The sequence below is a fragment of the Corythoichthys intestinalis genome, chromosome 21, assembly GCF_030265065.1.
Source record: "Corythoichthys intestinalis isolate RoL2023-P3 chromosome 21, ASM3026506v1, whole genome shotgun sequence".
In the NCBI taxonomy this organism is placed as follows: Eukaryota; Metazoa; Chordata; class Actinopteri; order Syngnathiformes; family Syngnathidae; genus Corythoichthys; species Corythoichthys intestinalis.
Genome location: NC_080415.1, coordinates 33,188,758 through 33,205,926, shown reverse-complemented (window position 1 = coordinate 33,205,926; position 17,169 = coordinate 33,188,758). Strand labels below are relative to the sequence as shown.

Sequence of the window (17,169 nt, the reverse complement as noted above, 5' to 3'; positions counted from 1 at the left end):
AGCGTCAATGGAGTTGGGGACGTTTGGGGTATACGTCCTATTAATATCTGGTCATTTTCTGTTGATTTGGGGAAATTTAGTTTTTTCCCCATTGAAAATGAATGGGAAAAATTTTGGACGTCCATGGCCGTCAATGGCATCGACATCCATATAGTCAAATGAATCCAAGTACATTGGCATCAATAGATTCGACATGCATGGCCGTCAATGGCATCAATGCAATGTAAAGTCCATTGGAAATACTATTGAAAGTGAATGGGAACTTTTCCCATTGGAAATGAATGGGATAGTTTTTGGCAAATATCCGGAGAACCGTAAATTTTTTCCAAATTCTGTATACAATCCTTATGCCCCCCACCGTCCCGGAATTTTTGATGTCCAAATTATGTGATTTGGTCAAAAATTGTAGGACAAGTAGCGTTTTGAAAAAGTTGTAAAAAATCGGAAAATCGCCGTTTACGGGCGAACGAAAAATTTTTCGGGGTCGTTTGAAAAATTCCCATCGTCGCGCGAAAATTCCGGTCGTGTCGATACTTGAACGGTGCCGATCGGTGGTACGGTTCGGGCTGCGCGGCGCGCCGAAAAAACGCGGAGAAACCATTGCATAATAATAATAATAACTAGAAACTGCAATTTCGGGAGAAATTACACCTTGGTCTTTCCTCTGTGGAGATACAAATCTTAGCCCCACTCAGGTCTATCAATAGAATGGACCATAATGCCAGTCAATGGCACTAAACAAAGTAAAAGCCATTAGAAAAGATTGGGAGAATTGGACGTCCATGGCCGTCAATGGCGGCACCCTTCATAAGCGTCAATGGAATTGGAGAAGTTTGGGGGACACGTCCTATTGATATCTGGTCATTTTTTGTTGATTTGGGGAAAAAAAAAAAAATTCCCATTGAAAATGAATGGGAAAAATTTTGGACGTCCATGGACGTCAATGGTATCAACTTACATAAGCGTCAATGGAATCCAAGTACATTGGCATCAATAGAATGAACAAACATGAAGAAATGCCATTGGAAATGAATGGGAAGTTTGGACGTCCATGGACGTCAATGGCATCACCCTCCATAAGCGCCAATCCAATCGGGGACATTTGGGGGACACGTCCTATTGATATCTGGTCATTTTTTGTTGATTTGGGGAAAAAAAAAAAATTCCCATTGAAAATGAATGGGAAAAATTTTGGACGTCCATGGACGTCAATGGTATCAACTTACATAAGCGTCAATGGAATCCAAGTACATTGGCATCAATAGAATGAACAAACATGAAGAAATGCCATTGGAAATGAATGGGAAGTTTGGACGTCCATGAACGTCAATGGCATCACCCTCCATAAGCAGCAATGCAATCGGGGACATTTGGGGGACACGTCCTAATGATGTCTAGTCATTTTCTGTTGATTTGGGGAAAAAAAAAAATTTCCCATTGAAAATGAATGGGAAAATTTTTGGACGTCCATGGACGTCAATGGCAGCACCCCCCATAAGCGTCAATGGAGTTGGGGACGTTTGGGGTATACGTCCTATTAATATCTGGTCATTTTCTGTTGATTTGGGGAAATTTAGTTTTTTCCCCATTGAAAATGAATGGGAAAATTTTTGGACGTCCATGGACGTCAATGGCAGCACCCCCTATAAGCGTCAATGGAGTTCGGAACGTTTGGGGTATACGTCCTATTAATATCTGGTCATTTTCTGATGATTTGGGGAAATTTAGTTTTTTCCCCATTGAAAATGAATGGGAAAAATTTTGGACGTCCATGGCCGTCAATGGCAGAACCCCCTATAAGCGTCAATGGAGTTGGGGACGTTTGGGGGACACGTCCTATTGATATCTGGTCATTTTCTGTTGATTTGGGGAAATGTAGTTTTTTCCCCATTGAAAATGAATGGGAAAAATTTTGGACGTCCATGGCCGTCATTGGCATCGACATCCATATAGTCAATTGAATCCAAGTACATTGGCATCAATAGATTCGACATGCATGGCCGTCAATGGCATCAATGATGTAAATTCCAATGGAAATCCCATTGGAAGTGAATGGGAAATTTTCCCATTAGAAATGAATGGGATAGTTTTTGGCAAATATCCGGGGAACCGTAATTTTTTTCCAAATTCTGTATACAATCTTTATGCCCCCCACCGTCCCGGAATTTTTGATGTCCAATTTATGTGATTTGGTCAAAAATTGTAGGACAAGTAGCGTTTTGAAACTTTTGTTTTTTTTACGGAAAATTGCCGTTTACGGGCAAACGGAAAATTTTTCGGGGCCGTTTGAAAAAGACCCTGCGTCGCACGAAAATTCCGGTCATGCCAAAACTTGAACGATGGCGATCGGTGCTATGGTTCGGGCTGTGAAGCGCACGTTTTTTTTCCATTCAAAATGAATAGGAAAGTTTTTGGCAAATTTCCGGGGAACCGTAAATTTTTGTCAAATTCTGTATACAACTTTTATGCCCCTCACCGTCCCGGAATTTTTGATACCCAAATTATGTGATTTGGTCAAAAATTGTAGGACAAGTAGCGTTTTGAAACTTTTTTTTTTTTTCGGAAATTTGCCGTTTACGGGCGAACGGAAAATTTTTCGGGGCCGTTTGAAAAATTCCCATCGTCGCGCGAAAATTCCGGTCGTGCCGATACTTGAACGGTGCCGATCGGTGCTACGGTTCGGGCTGCGCAGCGCGCCGAAAAAAACGTCAACAATTATTGAATAATAATAATAATAAAGAATAATAATAAAGAAGTACAATAAAGTTGTACAACAACATAACCTTGTTCTTTCCCTTGGAAAGACCAAGGTAAATATGAGCTTGGTGTGCGCGTCCCTGAACTGGCTCAACAATACAGCTCCATGGTCCTCTTCCGACCACCGTTCGCCACTATTTATAAGTTAAGGTGACAATTATTATTGTGGTAACATTGCCAAGGAAATCGCCAGCTTCGTCACGTTTTTATCATTTATTTAAGAACTTATCCAACACAAAACGCTCATTGTCTTAAGCAGTTGACTGCTCTCAAGAAAACGAAAGTATTATCTCTACCGCACCGACCTATCTCACCGTGACGTCAGCTTCGCGGTGCGTTCAGGGACAGTAAAAAGTGTCCGCCATATTAGAATCCAATTCGTTACATTATTTACAGGAATAATTATTAATTATTCTTCTTCTTATTATATTATTCGGACTTATTTATTTATAACTTATTTGTTTTTCTATGTTTAATTGCCATTTGTAACAGTGCCAGCAGTATTTATTAAGAATTTAGTGTATGTTTTTAGGCTTTGGAACGAATTAATGGAATTATAATGTATTCCTATGGGAAAATCCTGCTCGACATACGACCATTTCGACTTACAAACAAGGTCCTGGAACGAATTAAATTCGTATGTAGAGGTACCACTGTACTTGTTCTCCCCACTGTATATATCCATCTTGTGTCTTATCTTTCCATGCCAACAATTTATTTTACAGAATATATATAATTTACAGAAAAATATGGCATATTTTATGGTGGTTTGAATTGCGATTAATTGCGATTAATTGCGATTAATTAATTTTTAAGCTGTAATTAACTCGATTAAAAATTTTAATCGTTTGACAGCCCCAGAATAAATGCTTAAATCACTGAATTCTTCGGAGATATGGACGTAAAACAGTCTCGATTCTTTGTTAAAAGTAAACCCAAAAAAATGCTCTTACCATTTATTTTACGTGAATATGTCGAAATATGATGCTAGTCTGTTAGTCAATGTGGGGGCCGCCATATGTAAACAGATTTTCTGATGAAAATTCTGCTTGAATCCCCGATTACTTGATAAATATGGATGTAAAACAGTCTCGATTCTTGTTTAGAAGCAAAACAACAACAACAACAACAAAACGTGCCGTTAGCATTTATTTTACGTACATATGTCGAAGTCCGATGCTAGTCTGGTTAGTCAATGTGAGGGCCACAATATGTAAATAGAGCTTTTCGGGTGAAAATTCTTGTGAATAAATGCTTAAATCCCCGAATTATTGATTGGTATCAACGTAAAACAGTCTCGATTCTTTGTTAAAAGCAAAAACAAGTGCCGTTAGCATTTATTTTACGTGAATATGTCGAAGTACGATGCTAGTCTTGTTAGTCAATGTGAGGGCCGCCATATGTAAACAGAGCTTTTCGGGTGAAAATTCTTGTGAATAAATGGTTAAATCCCCGAATTATTGATTGGTATCAACGTAAAACAGTCTTGATTCTTTGTTAAAAGCAAAAAAAAGTGCAGTTAGCATTTATTTTACATAAATATGTTGAAGCAAGATGCTAGTCTTGTTAGTCAATGTGAGGGCCGCCATATGTAAACAGCTTTTCGGGTGAAAATTCTTGTTAATAAATGCTTAAATCCCCGAATTCTTGATAGATATGAACGTAAAACAGTCTCGATTCTTTGTTAAAACCAAAAAAAAAGTGCAGTTAGCATTTATTTTACGTACATATGTCGGAGTACGATGCTAGTCTTGTTAGTCAATGTGAGGGCCGCCATATGTAAACTGAGCTTTTCGGGTGAAATTTCTTGTTAATAAATGCTTAAATCCCCGAATTCTTGATAGATATAAACGTAAAACAGTCTCGATTCTTTGTTAAAAGCAAAAAAAAGTGCAGCTAGCATTTATTTTACATAAATATGTTGAAGCACGATGCTAGTCTTGTTAGTCAATGTGAGGGCCGCCATATGTAAACAGCTTTTCGGGTGAAAATTCTTGTTAATAAATCCCCGAATCCTTGATAGATATGAACGTAAAACAGTCTAGATTCTTTGTTAAAAGAGAAATAAACCAGGCAGTTATCATTTATTTTATGTAAATATGTCAAAGAATGATGCTAGTCTGTGGTACAGCTTTCGTACTTTTTCAACCTAAATCCGGCATTGGATCCCTGCATGTGTTGCAACCGACTGTGAATAACTGAAGCGGACTGTAGGACAGCCCCCTGCTTGAAGGTGTTGTGCAGTGGCTGATGGAAATGACCCGTCAATACAGTTATGAAGTCTATGGACTGTCATAAGACCATTTACCGTAATTTTTGGACTATTTGTTTCTGGTAGACATTTTTAATTTAAAACAAGAAAATTGGGGGGGATTATTTTTTTCTTTCATTCTATATTTAAAAATATATTTTAAATTTATTTTAGATTGATTGATTGATTGATTTTGTTTATTTATTACAAATCGGACTTGCCCAATCAAAATCCATCTTTTTATCGGGAGGGTTCCAAAAGCAGCAAATCATCTGTCAGCCGCTCTGCCAGCCGCATTCTATTAAAGAGCCAGCCCACCTCTGTCAGGAAAGTAATTACTGCTGAGGGCTTTCATTTTAATTTAAATGCGATTACACTACAGCGCCATGAGGAAAAAAAAGCCAGTGTCGGAACGGCGAAGAACACGAGTGCGCCTTTTTCTTTTTATCAGTCCCCTTAGCGTCGGGATTCGACTTACTGTTGCCGTTTGAGGCCTGATGTCAAAGTGCGGGACGTGCCTCGCGTGCGCGTTAGATAGTCTCCGTGTCTACGGAGAAGGGAACAATTACCGCCGTGCCTCCGGCTCAAATCAATAGAAAAGAAGGTCTGCACAAAGTAGCGGCGCTTGTGACATAAAGCTTTACGATGTGTCATTTTTCAACTTTTTATTTCACCGACTAATCCTCGCAGCCTCCTCGTCTCGCTTGTTTTCATTCAAAGCCACCACGCCGGATTGTGTATTTCGGTCTGCCTTTAGGTGAATTTTCCACTTTTTATGTAGTAATTGTTTGATTTTTCTCTTTTTCTTCCTCACACTTTACCCTGACGCCTCCACTCTGGCTTCTGATCCGGCAGAGGATGAACTTGGGATCGAGTTTATGGGTAAGCGACCTGTATCATGACACTGTTGTAGTAAATCGATCATTAGAAAACTAATAGGAAGACCTAAAGAGACAAGAATTTTCTCATGTCGAAAAATCTTTTGGAAAAAATTGAAAAAACTAGGGCTGTCAAAATTATTGCGTTAACGGGCGGTAATTATTTTTTTAATTAATCACGTTAAAATATTTGACGCAATTAACGCACATGCCCCGCTCAAACAGATTAAAATGACAGCACAGTCTCATATCCACTTGTTACTTGTGTTGTTTGTCGCCCTCTGCTGGCGCTTGGGTGCAACTGATTTTATGCACCATGAGCATTGTGTAATTATTGACATCAACAATGGCAAGCTACTAGTTTATTTTTTGATTGAAAATGTTACAAATTGTATAGGAGGGGTTTTAATATAAAATTTCTATAACTTGTACTAACATTTATCTTTTAAGAAATACAAGTCTTTCTATCCATGGTTCGCTTTAACAGAATGTTAATAATGTTAATGTCATCTTTTTGATTTATTGTTATAATAAACAAATACAGTACTTATGTACCATATGTTGAATGTATATATCCGTCTTGTCTCTTTCCATTCCAACAATAATTTATAGAAAAATATTCCGATTCCGATTAATGAATTTTGAAGCTGTAATTAACTCGATTAAAATTTTTAATCGTTTGACAGCCCTAGTAAAAACCGATGTGGACCGCAACTTCGGCACTTTCAGACGAGACCAACCAGTAGTACGTGGGTGACGTAATTACAGCGTGACGAGGCTTCAAAGATGATATGAGTAAACATGTTGCCGTCGCCCAGTGCCAGCCCAGGCCATTTGGGGGCCCTAAGCAAAATAATGCCAACGGCCCATATTTTTGGCACACCATTTCGTCACAGTGTACTGTAAAACCCATGCATGCAATTCAACTCATACGTCCATATTTTGTATATTAATCAGATTTTGTTGCACTGCATACTTCAAACTTCTCACCCCAAATGATTGTCAGTACTTACAGTAGATAGCGCCAAACCTTTCTAAAATAGGCTTGAAATTAAGTATCAAAACTCACACAAGTCAAATAAAGCAAACTGTAGTAAACAAAATAGAATAAGAATTGTACAGTTGCCAGATTGGGGGCCCCCTAGTGGTCAGGGGCCCTAAGCAGCTGCATATCAATCAAGCAATCAATCAACTTTATTTGTATAGCACATTTAAAAATCCGCCAAGGAGACCAAAGTGCTTTACATAGCATAACACAGCAAAATAAGTCAACTTTGAAAGATAAAACAAACACATAAAATAAAATAAATAAAAGACGAGGTCATAAACTGTCATTGCACATTAACAGCTGAAGAAAAATAAAATGTTTTAAGACGTGATTTAAAATCCGTAAGTGAGGGGGCCTGTCTAATAGTAAGTGGTAATTGGTTCCACAGCCTGGGCGCCATCACCGCAAATGCACGGTCACCCCTAAGCTTCAGCCTTGATCTTGGGACTACTAAAAGCAGGTGGTCAGCTGATCTGATGGTTCTGGTTGGACTGTAAGGCTGAAGCAGTTCTGACAGATATGGCGGCGCAAGATTATTCAAACGTTTAAAAACAAATAATAATATCTTAAAATGTATTCGGTAATGTACCGGGAGCCAGTGAAGAGATGCTAAAATCGGGGTGATATGTTCGCGCCTGTGGGTTCTAGTTAGGAGTCCAGCAGCAGAGTTTTGTACAAGTTGCAGACGGGCCAGTGCCGCCTGACCGACACCTGCATACAAAGAATTACCGTAATCCAGCCGAGTTCTGACAAGAGCATGAATCAATTCTTCCATATCAGAGCGTGAAACAATAGATTTCACCTTAGCAATCTGGCGAAGCTGATAAAAACAGTCCCGTACAACACAAGAAATCTGCTTCTCAAATTTAAAATCAGAATCAAATTGGACCCCTACATTTTTGACATAATTCTTAAGAAACGGAGACAATGAACCGAGGTCAACATTCAGGGAGGCCTGGCTACTCGGTTTGAACACCATGACTTAAGACTTGCTGTCATTCAAACTTAAAAAATTACATGAGAGCCACGACTTTATATCGTTGAGGCATTCAATAAGTTGACAGAAAGTGCCATTTTGCGCCAATGGAAAATAGATCTGACAGTCATCAGCATACAAATGGAATAAAACACCATGTTTTCTAAAAACAGAACCAAGAGGCAATAAATAAAGCGAAAAATAAAAGAGGGCCGAGAACAGATCCCTGGGGAACCCCATGTGGAAGCGATGCCTTTTTGGACATGAAATTGCCCATTTTCACACAAAAACTCCGTTCATTTAGGTAAGACTCAAACCATTCAAGAGCGACACCTTCAATACCCGCACTGTGTTCAAGACGAGAAATTAAAATCGCATGGTCTACGGTATCAAATGCTGCAGATAAATCTTTAAAAGAACTAAAACAACAAACTTGCCAGAGTCTGTTGCCAGAAGTATATCATTTGATACTCTTAAAAGTGCCGACTCATTGCTGTGGAGGGATTTAAAACCAGACTGGAATGGTTCAGAAATCTGGTTTTCTTCAAGGAATGGTAGCAGCTGAATATAGATAACCTTTTCTAGTATTTTAGAAATATATGGAAGATGAGAAATGGGCCTAAAATTTGAACAGAGGGTGGAGTCTGGGCCTCTTTTCTTCAATAAAGGTTCTACTACTGCATGCTTAAAGTCACATGGCATTGTGCCAGTAAGGAGACTACAGTTAATAATTTTTTAGATGTGTGGAGCAATGATGTAAAAAACCTCTTTAAATAAGCGAGGGGGAATTACATCGGAGGGGGAACCGGAGGGCTTTATATTACTAACATGCTGCATAGTCTGCGTATAGGCTGGGCCGGCCCTGCTGTAGCCACGTCCGGTGTTACAGTGTTAAAAATTGGCCCAAAATGCACCAAATTTTAGAGACTTTAAATCTACAAGAAGTGTCTCATACAGCAAAACATCTCCACACAGTTTCTGCAGAAACTTTTCTAGTCTACCAAAGTTCTTGTCACATTAAAAAGACAAACTGGGATTTCGGAAGCCTGGCTGCAGTAAAATTTGCAGAAGACATGACCGCAGCCCCGATGTGACCTTCGTCGGCTTGTCTGCGGTTTTAAGGCCGTCAACATGGAAGCATCCCGGGAGGTCTTTCCTCATCTGTGCTTGTCCGCTCACATTTTGATCAACCTCCGCGAATCGTTGTTTGGCGCGCGCGCGGAGGCTTTTTGAGTGCTTCCCGTGGTCACGATCTAGCCGTCGAGTTGCACTTTAGTGAGAAGACGCGTCCTCTGTAGTGCGCTCGCGAGTGTCAAGAAGTGTCGGCGCCGTCTCCGTCAGACAAATGACCTCTCAAACACTCTCTGAATCGAGCGCCGTGCCACCTGAGACGACCGAGGTCTTCTCTTTTTCCAGCGGAAATGCGAAAGGAAAAAAAAGGCTGAGCCGAATGCTGCGGTAAAACCATTAGGGGCCTTTTCAAGCTCTCTGATTCCGAGGAATTCAGGAAATAAACCTGACATTCTGTGGTGTTGAATGAAACAGAGTAACCGACTTGAAGATGACTCGCACGTGTTTTCTGGTCCGTCCCGGCTTTGTGACGCTTAAGAACACATTTTGTGGGTCTTGGATTTGTCACGAACTCGGATTACATTTGGAATTTTCTGTCAAAACCTGCGCTTCAAATTTAATAACTCTGCAATTTGCATTTGAACTGAAATAGCTGGACTACGAATTTTCAGTTTTATTCATTTTATTTTATTTCCGTCAAAGCGAGGCTCAACATATTGTCTTACGGTCAACAATTGGCCTTGTGACAGCAAGTTTGAAACCCCGGCTCTCAGTTCCCTGTTTTCTTCAAAAATTGGAAAACTCTTTGACTGCCATTTGACAAGGTTTGCACACACTGCAGCAGGGATTTTGGCCCACTGCTCCATGCAGATCTTCTCCAGAGCCTTTAGGTTTCGGGGCTGCTGCCGGGCAACACGGACTTTCAGCTCCCTCCATAGATTTTCTATTGGGTTCAGATCTGGTGACTGGCTAGGCCACTCCAGGACCTTAAGATGCTTATTACGGAGCCACTCTTTAGTTGCCTTGGCTGTGTGCTTTGCGTCGTTGTCATGCTGGAAGACCGAGCCACGACCCATCTTTAGGGCTCTCACTGAAGGAAGGAGGTTGTCAGCCAAGATCTGGCGATACATAGCCTCATCCATCCTTCCCTCAATACGGTGCAGTTGTCTTGTACCCTTGGCAGAGAAGCAGCCCCAAAAAATGAGGTTTCCTCCTCCATGTTTCACGGTTGGGATGGTGTTCTTGAGATTGTACTCATCCTTCTTTTTCCTCCATACACGACGAGCCGAGTTTAGACCAAAAAGTTCCATTTTAGTGTCATCCGACCACATGACCTTCTCCCATTGCTCCTCTGGATCATCCAGATGGTCAGTGGCAAACTTCAGACGTGTCTGGACATGCACTGGCTTCAGCAGCGGGACCTTGTGTGCGCTGTAGGATTTTAATCCATGACGGCGTAATGTGTTTCCGATGGTTTTCTTCGAGTGTGGTTCCAGCTCTCTTCAGGTCATTGACCAGGTCCTGCCGTGTAGTTCTGGGCTGATCCCTCACCTGCAGTGATCAGTGATGCCCCACGAGGATAGATCTTGCATGGAGCCCCAGAACGAGGCAGATTGACCGTCAACTTGAACTTCTTCCATTTTTTAATAATCGCTCCAACAGTTGTTACCTTCTCACCAAGCTGCTTGCTTATTTTCCTCTAGCCCATCCCAGCCTTGTGCAGGTCTATTATTTTATCCCTGATGTCCTTACACAGCTCTTTGGTCTTGGCCATTGTGGAGAGGTTGGAGTTTGTTTGTTTGAGCATGTGAACAGGTGTCTTTTATACAGGTAACAAGTTCAAACAGGTGCAGTTACTTGCGGTATTGAGTGGAGAACAGGAGAGGTTCTTAAAAAAGAACTAAGAGCCGAAATATTTACTAGTTGGTAATGTATTAAATACTTATTTCATGCAGTTGAATACAAATTTATTATTTAAAAATTATACAATGTGATTTTCTGGATTTTTGTATTAGATTCTGTCCCTCACAGTTGAAGAGAACTTATGATACAAATTACAGACCTCTACATGGCTTGCAAATGGGAAAACCAGCAAAATCGGCAGTGTATCAAACACTTGTTCTCCCCACTGTATGTTGGACACCAGGTCTTTATAAGGCCGGTTTTTAATGACGAAACTTTTTTACTTGCTGGAGCTAATCATGTCAACATTGTGTCAAGCTGCCATCGACCGGGTCTGGTCTCATTAACTTCGATGCAATCGGCCACTTGCCGCGACGTTCCAGATCGCAATCGCCGATCCGAGGAAGATTCGCGTGTCGGGTCCGCTTCTTCCTCTTGCGGGAAACCAAGCTAATGGGAATCTTCCCAGCGTGCGGCGTCGCTCGTTTGGTATGCGCGACGGCTAGTCTCGGAGGACGAAGGGGGGTGGATGAGAAAATGAAAAACAGTGGGACGTGTGGACGAGTTCCCTCTGGACAGAGAGCGTGGCTCTTTTATTAATGGGAAAGAGGGGAATAATTGTTTTTAGGATTTGTTATCCACATGACGGGCTAGAACATCGGTTGATTTCCGCTGCGCGTTCAATTGCGCTTTGCAGTTTGGCTCCTGTAAGACACAAACGGTCTTTTTGAGGCCCGTTGCATCACGCCGCTTTTACAAGACGACAACATTCACCTAATTCCAGGCCGCCGTGTTGCCATGGCGACTGGCCCACATTCATTTTTCCAAGGAGAGGTGCTCGGTGTGCTATACATGGCACGTTTTACACGAGTGGATCAAGACTCGGGATTGTCCTCAAAAGCACATTTTACAGGTTTTGAGAGTCGAATGTACAGAATTTAATACGGGTGTCGAAGTCATTGTTTTTCCTAGTTGAGCTGCATTCACACCGGTCAAGTCTAGGATGAAGTCATACATTGTAATACTAGGAGAATAAAGTCTCAAAATTGAGATATAAGTTGTCATATGAGAATATAGTCATATATTGTATTATGAAGGAATCTGACCTTTTAGCCAGATTGCCGGAATCACGCCAGCCGAATTGCCGGAACCGCGCTAGTACAATTCCAACGACCCGGGCCGGTGGAAACCCGACGACCCGGCCAAATGGCCAAACTCCGCGCATTCACCTTAGTTTTAACCCCTTGTACTTGTACCAAGTCGGCAGCAATCAGACAGCACAAAGAGACCCAGGCAAGGAGGCAAACTGGATCCAGGGTCACCATATCACAAGTCAACAAAAGATTCCTGAGAAAAAGACAATGCTTAGTTAAAGCTTAAGTCTTTTAAAGGCTCTGGTGAGGTGGGCTGTGGCCCGGAAAGAAAGTGTGTTTGGGCGTTGTTAAGGATTATTTTTTGTTGTGGATCGGGCAAGAGGGTTTCGGGCATTACTGTTGTCAAAGCAACGAGAGTTTAGGATTTTGCCACCTTAGCGCCACGTGAGTGCTGAGTGACAACTTCTCAGTCACGGGTTACTCATTATCAGATGTTCCTTGTGGCAAGATGAGATGTCCCGTCATTGTTCTGGACTGCCCATTGTTGGCCTCCAGAAGAGCTGATGGTGGGATTTGGTGGTGCGGACTTGGTCTTGTAGATGTCTTGCCTATCACCTGCTTGTCAGCGTTAATCTTGCTCAGTCTGCTGCATGACCCGTGCGTTGAGCTTCCTTGGTTAGAAGGCGTCCTGTCTGTGTTCTGCCCTTATCTGCCCATTGTCTTGGCGATGCAAATTGTAATCATTTCAAGTCCAACTGTTCATAGTATCAAATACAGTATATTCTGCCTGTTTTTCTTAAACTATGATATAAATGCTATTGTGTGTGTTTGGTGTTGGGTGTGATTGATTATATTAAGTGTGTTAGAGTAATACAAACAGTAAATACGAGAAAAGATACTATTCCCTTCAAATATAAGATTATGAGATTAAACTCGTCATATTAGATGAAAAAAATCGTAATATTACGAGATTAGTCGTTATATTAAGCATCTTTACATAACAAGATTAAAGTCGTTATATTAGCATGAATGCTACGTAATTTTACACAATATTACGAGAGAAAAAAAATAACATTACGTAATATCACGAGATTTTAGTCATGATATTACAAGAAAAAAGTCCTATTACGAGTTTAAAGTCGTTGCTTTGCTTTGTAAGTTAGGTAAACTGGAAATTGTTTGGTTTCGTGGGCGTCGACTATTGGCGACGTAAGATCTGTGGAAAACAAAACTGCTTTTGGCGGAATATTACGAGAATAGTCATGCATTTTAAAACTACGAGATTATAGTCATATTATGAGAAAAGAAATATTAAGTTAGCATCTTTACGAGATATTACGAGAAAAAGTCAAAACTGTTACGTAATTTTACTCTCATATTACGGGTTTAAAGTCACTATTTTACTTATTTTGTACATTACGTGTTACCAGAAGTTGTTTAGTTTCACGGGCTTTGACTTTTGGTGATTCAAGATCTGTGTTCATAAAGCTGCTTTTGGCGTAATATCAGAATAGTCATACATCATAAAATTATGAGAATAAAGTTGTCATATTATGAGGGGGGAAAATATTACCTTATTAAAGTTGCTTTATTAGCATCTTAACATATTACAAGAAAAAGTCACAATGTTACGTAATTAAGCATTATTACAAGGAAAAACTCAACGTTACGCAATGTTACGAGATTAAAATCATAATATTTCAAGAAAAAAAGGTTAACGTCATTATTTCAATTCTACGTTATGTGAACTGGAAGTTATTTGGTTTTGCAGGCTTTGACTTTTGGTGACGTAAAATCTGTGTGAACACAAAACTTCTTTTGGCGTAATATTATGAGATTAAGTTGTAATATTCTGAGAAAAAAAAGTTATAATATGATGAGTTTTAAGTCGTTATATTATGTTACATGGAACCGAAAGTCCTTTGGTTTCATAGACTTTGATTTTTGGCAATGTCAGTTTAGTGTTAAGACAAAACTGCTTTTGGCTTAACATTACGAGGTTAAAGTCGTTATAACACATTAAAAAAAGTCGCAATATTAAGAGTTTAAAGTGGTCATTTACTTTTTTTAACATTACGTGGAACTGGAAGTCATTTGGTCTCGCAGACTTTGCCTTTTGGCAACGTAAACTGCTTTTGCCGATGACCATAGCACGAGCAAGGCGTTATCGGTTTAGCTTTGTTGTAAATGCAGCTAGCACTGCCACAATTATTTGTATAGTCAATGGTCCAAATTCTATTTTTTCAGCCTCTTATGTCATTGGCTGCCTCTCGCGAGAAGTCCAATCCATTTTGACTCTGAGGGGACAAATGGATTGATACATAATCAATCAATGCAGGTTCAAAAAAAAAATGTCGATATTCTCGGATTTCTGTACTCCTCGACTCTTTTGATTGTTGATTAATCTGCAGTTACTTTGCCATTAGTCAACTAGTCAGTTCATAAGAAAAGCAGTTTTTTTTTTTGCTGTTTATATTAAAAAAATTAGGAAAAACACAGTATTTTTTCTTCTTTTTTTTTTTTGCTTTTATTAAATTAAAAAATAATGACACAAATTTTAAAAATATTTTTTTCTTTTTATTAAAAACATTTTTTTCATAAAATAAAAAAAATAAAAAATGGGATTTAAAAAGAAATTAAATTAATAATAATAATTATAAATTAAAATGATTAAAAATAATAATTTTTAATTTAATACAATAAAATGAATAAAAATATAATTATTATAATTATTTTATGAATTTGAATTAAATATACATTTTAAAAATCAAGCAAACAAATAAGCCAATATTTACTATCAACTAATTTACTGTAATTGAGGTCGATAGATGTCCAATCCAATTTTGATAGGCTCAAATCAAACTGGATTACACGTCTATTGCCTTCAATGGCAGTCAATCTGTTAAGAAGCTCAAATTTGGACAGGTTAACAATGTCAAAAAATGATGAATTCACTTTCAAAATAATCATCTCTAATTTGATAATTGATTAGTCGATACGATCCGAACTCTTTCAGTGCCAGTCATGTGGCTGTGACTTTTAATGAGTTTGTCACTAGTGGACGTCCGATTTCGTCATTTTAGTGCCATATTGGTACCTTACTGACTACAGAAATCTCATTTAAACATATTTTAGCAAGAAATATGAAGTCAGTGTTCTCAATATACTTTCACAGGCCGCGCAAAACGATGCGGTGTGGCCACAAATTTGACAACTTTGCCTTAGAGCCTCGTTGCGGTGTTGAAAATCTTCCCAACAACCCGACGGGATGAATTCCAGTCACCTGAGGCTTTGCAGAGAAAAAAAAAACAGAACTGCCTGGTGTTTTCCCTGTGGTATTGGAAGTATTTGATTGACAGGCGAGCAGTCAGTCGGTCAGTCAGTCCATTGCGCCTAGCTGCAGGGCTCGTCTTAATGCGACGATTATCTCCCATCGGTTCACACGTGCCACCGTCTGGAGCTTAGACGATGACATTTCCTGACAGCGGATCGCCGGCTTCATGCTAATGGCGAGCGAGGGAGGATGTGTGTATTTTCTACTTCATCACAGTTGACGCTTGATAAATTCCTCCCTTGTGTCAATTGCTGGTATTTAACTCATTAGCTGTCATTGATAGAAATAGCTGTCCAATCCATTTGAAGTGGGAGGGCTAGCGGCTAATGAATGTTCAACGGTTGCCAAATGGGTTGGAGGTCTACTAGTGATGAACTCATTTAAAAATCACTGATGATTAGACACCATCTGATTGGACGTTTGTTATTGTTTATTCTGAAAGAATTAATAGCCTGTATTTTCTTTCTGTCTGTGCAGAGAGCAGCGACACTTATCAAAGGCAGGTGTTGTCCATCTTCAGCATCGCCTCGGGGATGTGTCTTCTCGGAGTGGCATGTATGGCGCTCTACCGACGCAACAAGTAAGTGACCGCATCCAGCTTTGGGACCGTGGGCACCAGGGATGTCGGTACTGTTCATGAAATTCTAAATAATAGAGGACAGCAGAAGGTAAAGCTGGGCAATATGGAGGTGGGGCGCCATTAATGGCAGCCAAAGAGTTAAAAAATATACATAAAGCATTGGAGGAAAACAGAGTATATAAGAAAAAATAGTAGTGATTCAAAAACAAATATTAAGTGTAGGGCATTTAATTGGAAAAATAATTCTGAAAAATCCTGAAATTAATATATGTATATTATCGCGTTAACGGGCGGTAATTAATTTTTTAAATTAATCACGTTAAAATATTTGACGCAATTAACGCACATACCCCGCTCAAACATTAAAATGACAGCACAGTGAAATGTGTACTTGTTTTGTTTTTCGGAGTTTTGTCGCCCTCTGCTGGCGCTTGGGTGCGACTGATTTTATAGGCTTCAGCACCCATGAGCATTGTGGAAGTAATTATTGGCATCAACAATGGCGGGCTACTATTTTTTTTTTGATTGAAAATTTTACAAATTTTATTCAAACGAAAACATTAAGAGGGGTTTTAATATAACATTTCTATAACTTGTACTAACATTTATCTTTTAAGAACTGCAAGTCTTTCTATCCATGGATCGCTTTAACAGAATGTTAATAATGGTAATGCCATCTTATTGATTTACTGTTATAATAAACAAATACAGTACTTATGTACCGTATGTTGAATGTATATATCCATCTTGTCTCATTTTTCCATTCCAACAACAATTTACAGAAAAAAATGGCATATTTTAAAGATGGTTTGAATTGCGATTGTGATTAATTACGTTTAATTAATTTTTAAGCTGTATTTAACTCACTTAAAAATTTTAATCATTTGACACTCCGAATATATATATATATGTGTGTGTGACATATAAAAAGACATAAAATAAATAGAAATAAAATTAAATATAGAAAATGAATTAAAATTTTCTTTTTAAATAATTCACAATAAACAGGTGGATTTTATTTTATTTATTTATTTATTTATTTTAATTTTTTTTTTTTAATAATTTTCTTAGTAAATTAACCCCGCACAGGTTGATTTGGGAACATTTGGGGCACACTTTCTGTTGACATCAGGTCATTTCCTGTTGATTTGTGGACAAAGGTTTTTGCTATTGGAAAAACAAAGGGAAATTTGGAAGTACATGGCCATGAATGGCATCGACTTACATATGCGTCAAATTCCGTCAATGGAATCCAAATACATTGGAATCAATAGAATC

General features: G+C 39.1%; 1 protein-coding gene across 3 annotated transcripts in view; it reads left to right on the top strand.

Moving 5' to 3' along the window:
* Positions 1 to 17,169, top strand: part of nrg3b (neuregulin 3b) — a 652,113-nt gene that overhangs the window by 569,681 nt on the left and 65,263 nt on the right. For all 3 annotated transcript variants that reach the window (XM_057825278.1, XM_057825276.1, XM_057825277.1), the window contains 2 exons: positions 5,864 to 5,890; positions 15,789 to 15,891. In XM_057825278.1, coding sequence (XP_057681261.1) covers positions 5,864 to 5,890; positions 15,789 to 15,891 — 130 coding nt within the window. The remainder of the gene's footprint in view (positions 1 to 5,863; positions 5,891 to 15,788; positions 15,892 to 17,169) is intronic.